Source organism: Chiloscyllium punctatum, chromosome 42 (assembly GCF_047496795.1).
Source record: "Chiloscyllium punctatum isolate Juve2018m chromosome 42, sChiPun1.3, whole genome shotgun sequence".
NCBI lineage: Eukaryota > Metazoa > Chordata > Chondrichthyes > Orectolobiformes > Hemiscylliidae > Chiloscyllium > Chiloscyllium punctatum.
Genome location: NC_092780.1, coordinates 8,431,522 through 8,447,883, shown reverse-complemented (window position 1 = coordinate 8,447,883; position 16,362 = coordinate 8,431,522). Strand labels below are relative to the sequence as shown.

General features: G+C 41.6%; 1 protein-coding gene across 1 annotated transcript in view; it reads right to left on the bottom strand.

Moving 5' to 3' along the window:
• Nucleotides 1-7,147: 7,147 nt before the first annotated feature.
• Nucleotides 7,148-16,362, bottom strand: part of LOC140465706 (LIM and SH3 domain protein 1-like) — a 154,398-nt gene continuing 145,183 nt past the window's right edge. Inside the window, exons 5-7 of the mRNA XM_072561358.1 lie at nt 13,792-13,903; nt 11,549-11,628; nt 7,148-10,550 (exon numbers count right to left, since the gene is read on the bottom strand). Of these exons, the coding sequence (XP_072417459.1) occupies nt 10,377-10,550; nt 11,549-11,628; nt 13,792-13,903 (366 nt within the window). The 3' untranslated portion in view covers nt 7,148-10,376. The remainder of the gene's footprint in view (nt 10,551-11,548; nt 11,629-13,791; nt 13,904-16,362) is intronic.

Below are 16,362 nucleotides of genomic sequence, written 5' to 3'. Positions count from 1 at the left end.
GTAGATGCTGGAACCCAAGGTAGACAAGCAGGAGGCTGGAAGAACACAGCAAGCCAGGGAGCATCAGGAGATGGAGAAGTCAACATTTCAGTCCTGAAAGAAGGGTTACATCCAAAACATTGACTTCTCCACCTCCTGATGCTGCCTGGCTTGCTGTGTTCTTCCAGCCTCCTCCTGTTGACCTGGCATTTTAAGTGCTTACCCAGATGCTTATTAAACGTTCTTGGGAGATTTCCCTGAGAAAAATACCTCTTTGACAAAGCTTTCGGTCACCAAATCTAGATATTTTCTTCCTTGCCTCAGTGCCAGTATTTGTCTGATTATGCTACTCAAGACTTTTTACTGTGTTATAGGTGCTATATAAACCCAAGCGGTAGTTTTGCTGATGTCTCCAGGACCAAACAGCCTCAGTGCTTCAAAACACAGAAAAGTTCAGCAGTACCCGAGATCTGGCAGCTTCCATGGGATTAAATCTTAATAAGAGTCAACCACTTCAGCAGAGATGGGGAGAGGATTGAGGAGAAAATGGGGAAATAAATTATAGACATACAAAACCAAGATAGTAAATGACACAAGTAGATATCTGATGTGATCATTTATCCAGGTCATTCTGCAAAGAAATTGTGTTCCTTTTGTATTAAACTCAAAAACATAAGCTTGTTTCACTTTGCAGTTGAGGAAAATGATTTGGCTTACCTTAATTAATCCATTTGACAACATTTCGGAGTTCAGAGGTTAACACAAGTTCCTGTAGCATACATGCTAACACTGTCAAAATTATATAATTATAAAATTATATAATACACAGTGCCAACACTTCTAATTTCAAATGATGTATATCACTCAAGGGCGTGAGTGAAAGTTAACTCTACATCCTTCCAATTGGTATCACTGTATAGTGATTAAGAACAGTGTCTCTTCCCTTCTCAAACCTAGTATACTGAAGTTGAGTGGTGTTCTATCATCATGATAGGCTTGCTTACAAAGGATAATGCAATCACATCGACAGATTTACTATTGAATTCAATATACTGTATATATCGGCAGTTACCAATATGGTAGGTTTGGCAACATACAATTTTGTGTCAAAATGTTATAATATATTAATTTTGGAATTTGGATTTCAAAATAGAGGTGGATGAGCATTGGTTAATTTTTTGATAGCGTTTTTAAAAAAAAAAGATCAGGGACTCCTTCCAGATCTAATTCAGCATTTGTTAAATGCATGATTGCAGACCCCTGTCACTTTAATGGAAAGAAGTTTACACTGTTGGGTCTATGACAGGTAGAGCAAACAATTTAGGTAATTATCTTTGTTTTCAGTTCCAAAAGAATCAAGGATTAAGCAAGTTAGTTTAATTTAGTTCAGAAGCCACAAGAGTTGAGTTTTGCTATACTTTATTAGATCATTCTAACTGTTTATATTTAAACAGCCTGTTTGAAAATTTGTTCTGCTGTTAAAGAAAATCTGCACCCTCGGGCCATATTCAAGCAATAGCTAACCACCACTTTAAGGAAACTTAAAAATTAACATATGATCTGTCAAGCAAGGTTTCATTCTGGGATCTGACTTGCCCAGTAGTACCATCAGCTGGGATCAGAGTTTCGGCACCTATATGTGAGGTTCTGGTCAAGAATAAGAGAGTTAAATATTCGATATAGATAACTCAGATCAAATCAATCTCTTCAAAAGTGTAAAGGGTGTAGCGGCATTCTTAATAGGGAAGTCAGGAGGGAAAATGGGGAATATGAGATAGTCTTTGCAGATAAGGTTAAGGATAGTCCAAAGAGATTCTACAAGTTCATTAAACAGCAAAACAGCAATTTGGGAAAGAATTGCACCCCTTCAAAATTAACAAGGCCGTCTGTGTAGGGATTATCAGGAGATAGGAGAGATACTAAATGAATATTTCACGTCAGTTTTTATGTTGGTGAATGAAATGGAGGCTAGAGAACTTGGGGAATATTGATATTTTGTAAACAGAAGGGGAGGTGCTGGAGGTCTTAGTAAACATAAAGGTGGATAAATCTCAGGGATTTGATCAAGGGTAACCTGGTACAATGTGGGAAGTCAGGGAAGAAATTGCGGGGCCCTAGCAGAGATATTTATATCATCTATAACCATGGTGGTGTGCCCAAGGATTGGAGATTGGCTGTGTCTTTATTTAAGAAAGGATGTAAGGAGAAGTCTGGGAACTTTAGACCTGTGAGTCTGACATCAGTGGTAGGTAAGTTGTTGGAGGTTATTCTGAAAGATAAGCTTTTACATGCATTTGGAGAGGCAAGGACTGATTAGGGATAGTCAATATAGTTTTGTGTTTGGGAAATCATGTCTCACAAACTTGATTGAGCTTTTTGAGGAAGTAACCTAAAAGATTGACAAGGGCAGAAGGGTATTTGGTGTTTACATGGACTTTGGTAAAGCCTTTGACAACGTCCTGCATGATAGACTAATTAGTAAGGTTAGATCACATTGGATTCAGGGAGAGATTGCCAATTTGATTCAAAATTGGCTTGACAGAACGAGGCAGAGGCTGGTGGAGGAGGGTTGTTGTACGGACTGGAGGCCTGGTGACTAGCGGTGTTCTGCAGGGATCAGTACGGAGTCCACTGATTTGTCATTTATGTAAACAGTTTGGATTAGAATACAGGAGACATGGTTAATACATAATTCTTTGAAGCTCGCAGATGACACCAAAATTGGTGATATTGTAGACTGTGAAAAAGTCTATCTGAGATTACAAAGATATCTTTGATCAATTGGGTCAATGGGCTAAGGAGCAGCAGGTAGAATTCAATTTGGATAAATGCAAGGTATTGCATTTTGGAAAACAAACAAGAACAGGACGCACATAATTGATAGTAGGGGCCTGGGTTGTGTTGTCAAACAAAGACACCTAGGGGTTCAGGTACATCATTCTTTGAAGTTTGCATCACAGATAGACATGGTGATTAAGAAGGCATCTAACACGCTTGCCTTCATTGCTCAGATCTTTGAGTATAGTAGTTGGGATGCCATGTTGAGGTTGTACAGGACATCGTTGAGGCCTCTTCTGGAATATTGTGCACAGTTCTGGTCAGCCTGCTTTAGGAAAGATATAATTAAATTGGAGAGGCTTCAGAAAAAAATTACAAGAATGTTGCCAGGAATGGAAGTTTTGTTTATAAAGATAAGCTGGGACTTTTTTCACTGGAATGTAAGAGCCTGAGGGGTGGCCTCATAGAGGTTTATAAAATCATGAGGGGCATGGATAAAGTGAATGACCAGGATATTTTCCCTAAGGTGGGGGTAGGGAGGGGGGATATCCAAAACTAGGGGGCATATTTTTAATGGGAGAGGAGAAAGATTTGAAAAGGACATGAGAGGCAACTTTTTGTTTTAAAAAGTGTGGTTAGTGTGGGGAATGGATGTCCAGAGGAAGCGGTGGATGCTGGTATAGTTACAGCTTTTAAAAATCATTTGGATAGGTTCATGAATAGGAGAGTAGAGGGGTACGGGTCAAATGCACGCCAATGGGTCTGGTTTGATTTTGAAATGTGGTCGGCGTGGACTAGTTTGACTGAAAGGTCTGTTTCCATGGTGTATGACTCTATGACCACGTGTGTGAAGTTCTTCTTTATAATATTCCCAAAAATGCCTGTCTGGTGAACGTACTGAGCAGCTCCCGGTCATTCATTTTCAATTCCCCCCCCAACCACACATCACTCACCTCATGACAGCACAGTTACACTGAATTAGATAAGTTTTGTTTCAATCAAGATTGCACATAAAAAAAATACATTTAAAGGATTTTGCTGTAGATTCAGTTCCTTGGGAGTTAAGGAAAATTAGTTTGCAAATCATACTTTACATTACAAGCACTGTGGTCTTGACTAACCCGGCAGTGAAAAGGGACAGTGCAGTTTTTAAGATGACCCATTAGAACATGGAACAATTCAGCGCAGTACAGGCCATTCAGCCCTCAATGTTGCACCAACCTGTGATACCGATCTGAAGCCCATCTAACCTACACTATTGTATTATCATCCATATATTTAGCCAATGACCACTTAAATACCCTTAACGTTGGTGAGTCTATTACTGTTGCAAGCAGGGCATTCCACACCCTTACTACTCTCTGAGTAAAAAGGCCATTAATCAGAGGCAGAGTTGAGAGTGTGGTGCTGGAAAAGCACAGCAGGGCAGGCAGCATCCGAAGAGCAGGAGTATCGACATTTCGGGCATAAGCCTTTCATCAGGAATGAGGCTTGTGAGCCAAAGAGGTGGAGGGATAAATGGGATGGGGTGGGAGGTAGTTGAGAGCGCAATAGGTAGGTGGAGATGGGGGTAAAGGTGATAGGTCAGAGAGGAGGGTGGAGCGGATAGTTGGGAAGGAAGATGGACAGGGAGGACAGATCACGAGGGCAGTGTGGAGTTGGAAGGTTGGATCAGGGATGGGGGAGGGGAAAAGAGGGGAAATGAGGAAACTGGTGAAATCCATATTAATCCAGTGTGGTTGACAGATTTGCTACCACAGCCATATCTCCTTCCTCACTTTCCACATTAATCGGAGGCATCCTTTCTGTCAGTGGATGTAATGGTGTGTGGAATCTATTTTGAAATCAAGGTTTCTCCAGTGATCTGCCAATATTTAATCATGCAACCAACATCAGAGAAAATTCTGGTCATTTTCACTATTGTTTGCGGCTCCTGGGCTGTACACAAATCACTACCTTGTTTTCAATTTGACAACTACTTGACAATGCACATGGCATGTGTGGGGCGAAAATGGAAGGTCATATCATAGCTCAATTAACCTATATTAGAATCTAGTCATTAACATGAAATATTAACTGTTTGCCTCATTCCAAGTCCTGCAAAATATTGCCAGTATTCTCTTTTATTAGCTGTTAAGTGCTTTGGGTAATCCTGGAACACGAAGGATGTAATATAACTACAACTGTTTATTAAAACAGCTGTAGTTAGTGAACAGGCTTCTATTGCTATGATAAAATCGAAATGCTGAAAAGGACCTTTCAACTTTAAAGTGATGGATTTGAAAATCTCAATGGTATAATTTATAACCGGTCAATAGTGTCACATGGTGAGTCAACAGTTAGCACTGCTGCCTCACAGCACCAGGGTCCCAAGTTCGGTTCCACCCTCAGATGACCATGCAAACTCCACACAGACGGTCTCCCTGTGTCTGTGTGGGTTTCCTCTGGTTGCTGTGGTTTCCTCCCACAATCCAAAGATATGCAGGTTAGGTAAATTGGCCGTAGTGTTAGGTGTAGGGGAATGGGTCCTCGGAGGGTTGGTGTGGACTTATTGGGCCGAAGGGCCTGCTTCCACACGAGGTAATCTGATCTTTAAAAAAACATGTTCACCGTGTAGAATTAATTGAGAACTGAAAAAAAAATCTTGGAATCTGTTTGTCAGGGCTATCAGAAATTCTAGTTCAGATTTTTTTTTAAAAATTACTGGTTTCTTCACAATAAAGGAGTATTGGTGGCTCAGGCCAAATTTAATCCCTTCAGAAGCTAATATCAGCTGCCTTCTGGAACTGAAGCCGTCAGTTTAGGGGGTAATGTTTAGGCAAAAAAGGGGTGAGTATCACACCCCATTGCTGTTAGAGGAGTATTGCTGAGGGCTGAGCTAGGCTAGGTTCAAAATACCTTCCCTGTCTCTACTTTACGAAGCTGATGAGCTTCCTTGTTACAGTCATTTTAAGGGGAGGCAATGGCCTGTTAACCCAAAGACGTAGATAATGTTCTGGGGACCCGGGTTCAAATCCCACCATGGCAGATAGTGGAATTTGAATCCAATAAAAATCAGGAGTAAGAGTCTAATGACAAGCATGAATCAATTGCTGGAAAATACCATTTGGCTCATAATGCCCAATAGGGAAGGGGACTGCCATCCTTACCTGGGCAACAGTTAACTCTAAGGGATGGGCAATAAATGCTGCCTGGCCAGTGATGCCCACATCCTATAAATGAATAAAAACAAACATACATGGACCTTTAGAGCAGTTGGGACTTTACACCCTAGATCTCATGGGCCAGAGGAAGGGACACAACCCCTGCACCACCAGAGCCCTAAATTGGAGGTCTGTTCTTGTTCACACTTCCCTAGGTATTCTCAATTTATGACAGATTGCATTTCAACGCAGATGAGCACCATTTAGAACATTCTAGAGACCGGCTTGGATTGTAAATATTTAATTCACTATGAGTGATTGCTGGTGATGGCTAGTAGTTTTTAAAAAACTAAAAAGTCACCCTAATTTGGTGGTGGGAAAGCTGTTCAAGCGTGGGTAATAACACTACTGGGCATGAAAACCAGAATACTTAGAAAAGGGCTGTCTTCTGATGAGGGTAGTGTCCCTACCTTTGAACCAGGAGGCCCAGGTTTAAGTCCCACTTGCTCCAGGGTGTACCACAATATCTTTGAACAGGTCGATGAGAAAATATTCAGGATACCTTGAAAGGTGTTGTGGGACAGTGGCAGTGCCCTTACCCCGGAGTAAGGCAGGCCTGGCTTCAAGTCCCACCTGCTCCAGGAGGTGTCAGAACATCTCTGAACGGGTCAATTAGAAAATATCTTTGAATACATTGGCACAGCCCAAATTTTGAAGATAATTCAGATTGTTCTCCCTAGTCCACAGGGGACAGAAATGAATGTTTTCACAAGTTCAGTATGATTGCATTGAAACACTTCAGACCCTATAACCTAAAAATAAATTTCATTAATTCCACCGTGTCTCAATCTTTCCAGTAGATGCGTTCAACAAAGTCTGCATTGCTTCTCTGGTAACCATAAAGGATCCCATGTCGAAGAACAGGGAGTGTTCCACATTGTCATGGACAATATTTCCCCTAACAAACTTCACTAAAATAAAGTTAAATATGGGAGCTTGCTGTGTGCAGATTGTCACAATTTCTGAATTATAACAGTAATTACATTTCAAAGAATGTACTTCATCAATTGGGAAGCACTCAGAGATGCCCTGAGGTAATAAAGTTGCTTTGTAAATGCAAATTCTTCTTCCTCCCTTCCCAAGGGAGCTTGATTTATTCAGATGAATTTTCCATATGCTTCACACACATTTATAGATCCATTAGCAAAACACTTCTAAATAAATAAATTCCACATTACTGTTCCACATTATTTCCCATCATTTAGTTTATTGACAATCTGTCATGTAAGAATCATGCCAAAAATACATTTTTCCTAAAAATTGCAAGCGTGGTAATGAAGAATTCAGAAATGCAAAGACATGCTTAACCTGAATTGCAGATATCCAGTATTTTATGAAATTACATACATACATCTGTAATACCACTTTTTATTCCACACCCCACCCTCCCCCATCCACACCTCGATTTCCAAGCCAAACAGAATCTAGCCACAACCACCTTTTCAATATGCTGAACTTGGTCAGTGATGCAGAATGCCTCACAATTCAACAGCAATTTTGCAGTCCAGGCAATTTAAGACAGATAGAGGGTGTTCCCTCATGCTGAACAAACCCCATTTCTTGTAAGCTGTTCTGTGGAGGGAGGAGGTGCTACTGCTGGGAAAGATCACAAGAGAATATTCTCTCTCTTATCCACCCAGACCAGTCTTTGTAACAAACCATCATGCATCAAGTGAAACGCAACTCAAAATATGGTTGTTCCCTTTTATATTTAGCCTCGTCTTTAAAAAAATGCCACTCAGAAAGCAAAAGGTCATTTCAGATGCTGTCTTTTTGCAGGATGAGTAACTCAATAACATCTTTAGCAAAAGCACTAAGCGGAACTTGATAAGCATGTGTAAACAAACAATTTTTTTTAAACCAATTAGCGGTAACAACTGCAAGTTTCAAATTAAACAGCATGTTAAGACTAAACAGTTAATGTACTGATACCATGGAATGTTAAGAGAGTCATTAATGCTGGCACACAATGTCTACACATGTGCTAATGTACATTTCTTCTGTGGTCCACTAGTTTTGATGCCTGAACTTTACCAGTTAACCAGTTGTTTCAAGCCTAGGCCAGGCCAGGTTGCCAATGTTTGCTTTTTGCTGCTTCTACAGAGAAGAATGTGAGAACCCCATCTACCCCTCCCCATCTCAACCAAGTCTGTTTAAGTGCTGCACAGACCAGATTGAAGGCCGACAATGCAACATTCTCTTCAGTAAAGCATAACCGTATCATTTACATTTTACTATAACCAGTCACAATACACTATTTTCCCATCTTAAAGCAGTCAGGGGATTTACAATGGTTTTGAAAGTACGTCAGGTAGTTTCCTAACAAACAAAATAGCAGAGAGTTGTTAGAGCTCTAGGTGATATAGTACAGTCTGCCCCAAGGGCTTTAATTAATCCATCAACATTATGTTTACTACCAACAGTAGGAATCAATCAATTAATTGGCACAACTGTAGTCAAAACAGCCAACTCACAAATTAGTGACATGACACTTAAGAAACATATTGCAGTACCATAGAGGGTGCCTGGTGCATTGCTGATAACTAAACATATAAATTCATATAACCTATAAAGGCATTTACATGGGCACAGTCAGCTGGCTACTGCTCTCTTCATGTCTCTCAATGAGATTTGGAAATTGTGCATAAAGAGATCCCAGACTAGTAACCGCTAGATATTCATTACACAGATGATAGAGGGAGTTGCTTGGAGACAGCTCCCCATTGTCGCCACAACTTGACAGGAATTGCAAAACATTGTTCAATCAAGTCTTTCTGTGTCAGACTGGTTTAAACTGGACTCAGTCTCACGAAAGCCTCATGTATTGCCATGTAACACAATAATGACTCTGAAAAGGAATATGTATTAATTCCAGTAAAAGTAACCATTCTTTTTTACATTGCTCCTCAAGTTGTATAATATTGTTGCCACCTCAAGGTTTTATTGAGAGCTTTTTTTTTATTTCAATGGTATAAACTGCTCCAAAATGGGATAAAAATTTTCCAAGTTAGGTCAAGTTTACAGACATCACAGTTTTGAAATGAATGGATCTAGACAGAGCAGCAGTTAGATCATGAATCTTGCAAACACATTGTCAGGGAAAAATAATCCTCCTGCTGCTCAGGTTTGTGTAAAACCTGTTTATTTTCTGTAAAAAAAAAAGGAATTTTGCTCTCACTTACCAAACTTGCAAATTTAAATAAATTCTCAGCTCACTTTACTCCTCCCTCCACACCCCCATTCTAAAATTCACCTTGTACAGTCAATTGTGTCACAACCTCAGTATGCAACAATGGTACAGGTGGGTTAGGAATGTGGCAAGAATGGCAAGAGATAGAATTTCAGCTACTTCTGCAATTCTAATGGGTATTTATCTTCTGATGTCAGTTACCCAGCCTGTTACATCACTTCTATTTTTGAGAAATAAGATGGTCACAAGGACCATTTGTTTCAGCTGCTTGTTTCACTCCCCTGAAAATTACAACAGCCAAAAGAGTCTGCTATCTATAGAAGAGAACACGTCGAGATTCCTAGTTTTACAAGAATTGTGTACACCATTAACTGAACTATTTATGCTGATACTTGGCCATAGTCAATGTCCGTGCATTCTCTGTAGGCTATTGGGTGAAAGGTAACATTTAGAATATTTTTTAAAAACCCAGTCTTACTGTTCACCTGTGTGCCTCACTGTGAGAGTACGAGAGAGAGTGTAAGGGTTGGAGAGAGGAAGTGTAGGGAGAATGAGACTGTAAGTGTGTACACCCACAATGCGTATGTCTCAAATGTGCATACGTGTGTGTGTACACACATAGGTCGGGGTGGGGTGGGGTTGGGGGGAATGGGGTTCCATCTGTCACTGTGCAAGTCTTTCCCTCTCTCTCTAGCCCTTTAGAGCTGAAGAACAGAAGTCTTTTGACAAACTGTATTCACAATCTTCCTCCTGCCAAGAGAACTATCCTGTATTTTGGTCCTGCACAACTTGAGTTATTTAAGCAATTTGCAAATAATGAACAATGCACTAGAGAAACTAAAATACATATGACCAAATGAGGTGCAATCTGAGATTGTCCAGACTAATCAAGTACAATAATCCAGTCAAGAATTTCAAAGTAAAGATCTACAAAGAAGAAGGATGATCTTTTTAAAAAAAGGGAGAGTTGGATAATGCAGAGCAGTGAAAAACTTGCAAAAGGCTAGATTTCCTTCAAGATAAACAAGCCAAAGAAAATTTTGACTGTATTCCAGTAATACTAAGATCAGAGAAACTGAGAAATTTGTTGTATAATCTGAACCACAATTTCATACATTTGCTTTACCTAATATTTTTGTCAAATTACTGTTGGGATCCATATGGTAATTTATTTTATTTATAATATATATAATCAAAGCAGAAGCAGGCGTTTGATCTGGGCTCCATTACACAGCTTCGACGTAGTTAGCTGGGAGCATGCCAGTGTCACCCGTTCTCTCCACGGTACCGTACATCCATCCTTCATCAATCTGTTGTACATCAATGATTAAATCGCCATCTAGGAAGGAGATCTCATCATCGTCTGCTGCTGCATAGTCATACACAGCTCTATAACGCTTCTACAGAACAAGGTAGAACAAGAGAGATTGTTAAAGGAGGGGTGAGTGTCAGCTCCTCATTCACAAAAGCATCACTCTCTCTTGCCCCAGGACAGAACCCACTGGCCCCACCCCCCACATATACACACCCAGATCATCCTATCAATATGGAACCATATGAACACTACACTCGTGTAGCCGATGAAGTTACCCTGATGCACTTGATAAATGACCATTCTTCACACACCTGAAGGATCAGCCACAGGTTTGTTGGGCAGCACTCTCTCACCTTGAAATCTGAAAGTTGTGGGTTCAAGCCCCCTTCCGGAACTGGAGAATTTTTACTTCTTTCACGAACATGGCTGGTTGGGCCATCATTCATAGCTGATTCCCAATTGGTTTGCAGAAGGTGGTGGTAACTTTCCTCCTTGAACTGCTGCAGTTCTTGGGATGGAACAACGCGACAGTGAGGGAACAGTGATAGATTTCCAAGTCAGGATGGTGAGCAGCTCAGAGGGGAATTTGCAGGGCCGAGACGTTCACACACATCTGCTGACTTCGACTTTCTAAGCTGAAAAGGTTGTGGGTTTGGAAGCTGCTGTTAAAGCAGAGCAGCTGGTACACACTGCTGCAACTGAGCACCTGGTAACTCCAGGTTAACACCTCCAATGCAACACTGATGGGGTGCCTCACTTTCAAAGTGGCTATCCTTCAGTTAGGACAATAAACCAAGCCCCAGTCTGTCTTCAGAGCAGGTATAGAAGATTGCATGGCACTATTTTGAATAAGAACAGGATTGATCTCCCCAAGCCATCCGCCAACCTCTGCAGAACAGGACCATAGTTATTTATCTCTATGGGATCTTGCTGACCCACAAAATGACATGTGCGTTTACGTTACAAGAGAAATGGATGAGCTGGACTGAACTTTGGTGCTTTCTGAGGATAAGCACAGCAGAATAGAAATGCAAGTTCACACAAAAGAACCAACAGAAGGAACAAAACAGGTTAAGAACTTACCCCAGTTGAGGGAGGTTGGGCAACAGGTGCAGCAGGTGGAGTGTAGTCTTGAGTCTGGGGCTCCTGACGTTGCTGGTAGCCTGGATTAGGGTGAAAAGAAATCAAGGTGAAGTTGGGAAATCTCCACCCCCATTCTGGCAAAGGCTTGAAAGCAAATCATTTGAAATAGACCTTCTCTCTAGACTTTGAAGAGTCTGCTCAAGAATTTCTTTTTTGCCCCAATTTGGAAAGAATTTTCTTGCATCGGGATTAAGTAACTAAATGCTGCTCCATTACAAGTCCAAGCAAATGAGAAACTATTGTCACAAATACTCTCTCAGGAAGGTCCTCATTAGTGCGTTCAAAGCGTGATACGCTGATATGGTTTAGTCTGTTGCCCTTATCAATTACATTCCAACCAAACTGCACAACATTGAGCACCCACCTGCTCACCGCCCAAATTCTCACCAGCTCTGCGCAGAGGTCAGTGCTAGAAATCTGAAGATGAGCACTAATCAACTACTGGAAGACAGCAGTAGCATGCCAGAACATCAAGAGAGTCAGAGGGCAGAGTGTATGCAGTGGCCAACATTAAGGAGAAGGTGAAAGCTGAAAGGTCTGAAGATGAATAAGTCCAGATTGTCTACACCCCAGAGTTCTGAAGGAGATACGGTGGTGGATGCATTGGTGGTAATCTTTCAGGAATCAAGGAGGGTACCAGAGGACTGGAAAATATCTAATGTAACATGCCTATTGAAGAAGGGAGGGAGGGAGAGAAGGACGATGAGAAATTGTAGGCTGGTTAGTCTAATCTTGGTTGTTCGTAAGATTTACCTCTGTCACTGGTAATATGTTAGTGTCCACTATTAAGGATAAGATTGTGGAGTACTTAGGTGAGCATGGTAAAATAGGGTTGAGTCAGCATGGGCTTCATCAAGGGAAGATCATGCCTGATTAACTTGCTCGTTACCTCCTCAAAGATTTGACAAAGGAGAGGCAGCAGATGTGATCGATTTGTATTTCCAGAAGGCCTTTGACAAAGTGCCACAAGGGAGACTGCTAAATAAAACAACAGCCCATGATGTTAGGGACAAGGTATTGGCATGGATTGAGGGTTGGCTGATTAGCAGAAGGCAGAGATTAGGGATAAAGGGCTCTTTTTTAGGATGGCAGCTGGTGACTAGTGGAGTTCCGCAGGAGTCAGTGTTGGGACCTCATCTATTCACATTATACATTAACGACTTGGATAAAGGAACTGAGGGTACTGCTGCTAGGTTTGCAGATGACACAAAGATAGATGGAAGGACAGGTCGTGTTGAAGAAGCAGAGAGGCTGCAGAAGGACTTGGACAGTCTAGGAAACACAACATGGGAAAGCATGAGGTTATTGTCCCTGGTTGGAAGAATAGAGACATGGACTATTTCCTAAATGGGGAAAGACTTCAGAAATTTGAAGCACAAAGGGAATTGGGAGTCCTCATTCAAGATTCTCTTCAGGTTAATACGCAGATTCGTTTGGCAGTTAGGAAGGCAAATACATTGTTAGCATTCATTCCCAGAGGGCTGGAATACAAGACCAGTGATACACTGCTGAGGCTGTATAAGGCTCTGGTCAGACTGCATTTGGAATATTGAGAGCAATTTTGGAGCCAGGAAGGATGTGCTGGTGTTGGAGAGGTTCCAGAGGAAGTTTACAAGAATGATCCTGGGGACGAAGGGCTTGACATATGAGGAGTGGTCGAGGACTCTCTGCCTACATTCGATGGAGCTTGAATGATGAGGGAGCAATCCAACTGAAACTTTTAGGATACTGAGAGGCCTGGATAGAGTGAATGTGGAGATGTTTCCACTGGTAGGAGAGACTAGGAACCGAGAGCACAGCCTCAGAGTGAAGTGACGACTCTTTAATACTGAGGTGAGAAGGAAGTTCTTCAGCCAGAGGGTGGTGAATCTGTGGAACTCATTGCCACAATGGTCTGTGAAGCCACTTTAATGATATTTGTTTTTGTCTTGAATGGTAAGGGGATAAAGGGCTAGGAAGAGTAGGCAGGAGGATGGAGCATCAGCCATGATCAAATGGCAGAGTAGACACAATGGGCTGAATGGCCTGGCTCTGCTCCTAAATCTAATTCAGAGCAACCAATAATTACGACAGAGAGGGAGTGTTTGGGGAAGAACGAGTAACCGTTGTTATTGGGATGGTACTTGGAGCTGAAGACTGACTCACTTTCTCTGGTTTACAAAAGTGTGCATTTTGTACCTCACCTTGGTGCACCTCGTGCTGAACGTTGTACTGAGGAATATCATTTGAGGGCCTTCGCTCACCAGCTACTGCACTAGTTCCTTTGCTTTTCTCAAATTCTTCATGGTATTTAATCTGGTGAAAACAAAAGCACAGGAAAAGATGTTGATTGGTCACAAATAAATCCAGATTGCAGCTCATCCCCTTGGGAAGGGTTAAAGCAGACATCCCCAGGGGTCAGCATCAGGGCCCTTCTCGTAACACATCGTTCACCATGTACAGCGTGGAGTGCAGAGGATAATTTCAAAGTCTATGGATGGTACAAAACCTGGAATCATTGCAATCTGCGAGGACTACACAGTGTAGAACTTCAAAAGGACAGAGTCGAACTCACTGAAGTGGATGGTTTGGTGAATGAAGACGTTCTGGCTGTTCTTTAAAAAAAAGTCACACCAGACTCAAAACGTCAGCTGTTCCTCTCTCCACAGATGCTGCCAGTCCTGAGTTATTCCAGCATTCTGTGTTTGTTTCAAGATCTCTATCCTCTGCAGTATTTTGCTTTGAACCCAGTGAATGGAGTACAATACAGAGGAATACAAGGTTTTGGGAGGAAGAACATAGACAGAAACAATGTAAAATAGTGGGTGCAGGAGCAGACAACTAAAGTGTATGTAATGCGTAGACTATTGAAGGTGGCACAACAAGAGAGTACAGTTCATAAAACAGAGAGAATCTTGGGGCTTTAATAATAGGGCCATAGAGCTGGGAGGATATGCTGAACCTGCATAAGACATTGGTTAGATCATAGTTGGGAGTTTTGTGTACAGTTCCAAGGCACCACATTTTAGGAAGGACGTGAACACACTGGACACAGTGCAGCAGTGATGAGACATTTCAGTTATGAGGACAGATTGAAGATGAGAATGTCCTCTTTGGAGAGAAACAACTCAAAGGAGATCTGACAGAAATTTTCAAAATTATGAGTGGACTAGAAAGGGAGAAATGGTTCCTGTATGCAAAAGGAATAACAAGAGGCTGTGATTTCACAACATAGTCAGAGCTGAGAAATAAAATCTTTGTAGTTAGAGTATGGAATGCAGTGCCTAGAGGTGTGGTTGAGGCAGATTTAATTAAGGTATTCAAGAGAGTATTGGATGATTATTTGAATAGAGACAAGGTTATAGCAAAAAGGCAGGTGGTTGGAACCAAATCATGACGCTTGAGACATCTGCCCTAGGAAGGAGAACCAACACGAAACATTCCCAGCCCCATAAGACACCTGCTGACGTGAAATCCATCAGAATGTACCTGGAGAGCAGCCCAAATACCTGACCCGAACAACAAATCAGCAGCAACTGAAACCAGGAACTAACCGGACAAATCAGAAATACCCATGACTGCGTCGCCAAATACCAAACTAATGCCATCTACAAGATCACAGGCGACACCACCATAGTCGGTCGAATCTTAGATGGCCACAAAACAGAATACAGACGGGAGGTGGAAGACCTGGAAAAACAGTGCACTAAGAACAACCTAACTCTCAATGCCGGCAAAACCAATGATTTATTGATTTTCGGTGGGAGGTTACTTATGCCCCCCCTACACATTAACATCACAGAGGTGGAACAAGTGGAGAGTGTCAAGCTCCTGGGAGTGGTCATCCACAACAAGCTTTCGTAGACTCTTCATGTGGACGCACTGGTTACAAAGACCCAACAACGTCTCTTCTTCCTCAGGTAGCTGAGAAAATTTGGCATGATAGCAAATACCCTTTTATAAGTGCATCACCGAGAGCATTCTCTCTGGATGTATCACCACCTGGTATGGCAACTGTACCAGTCAAGATCGGAGATGGTTACAGAGAGTGGCGAATTCGGCCCGGACGATCACAAAGGCCAACTTCCTATCTATAGGATCCATCTACCAGGTCTGCTGTCAAGGAAAGGCCGCCAGCATTCTCAAAGATCCATCCCATCCTGGCAATGTTTTTCTACAACCTCTATCATCAGGGAGAAGGTACAGAAGCCTGAACACACACACCAGCCCGTTTTGAAACAGTTTCTACCCTACTGTTGTTAGAATACTGAATGGACTCACAAACTCTTAACATTTGCCTGTACCTGTGTTTTTGCTTTTGCTGTTGTTTACCTATTATTTACTATCTATGCTACTTAACTCTGTGATCTGCCTGTATTGCTCATAAGACAAAGCTTTTCACTGTGCCTTGGTACACGTGGCAATATATTCTATTTGTAGAGCCGGTAAAGTCTCAATGGACTGAATGGCATCCATGTACACTGTAACAGTTCAGAGATTCTGGGAGAATGGGATGGTGGCTTCATCAATTTACTCCAAATCTGATTAAACCTTGTGGTGATTGCTACTCTAGTGTCACAGGAACAATGGGAACAACTGGGTTCATGTAATGGCAAATACCAAACAAACACAGGCTCTTTCCCACAGAGACAGAAAGGGTGTAAGTGACCCAAGTTACCTTTAAAATTATTAAATGGTTTCAACAGGAAGAACCAAAAATGTTTCCATCTATCAGGGAAACTGGAACTACGGACTATGACTAAAAATAGCCAGTA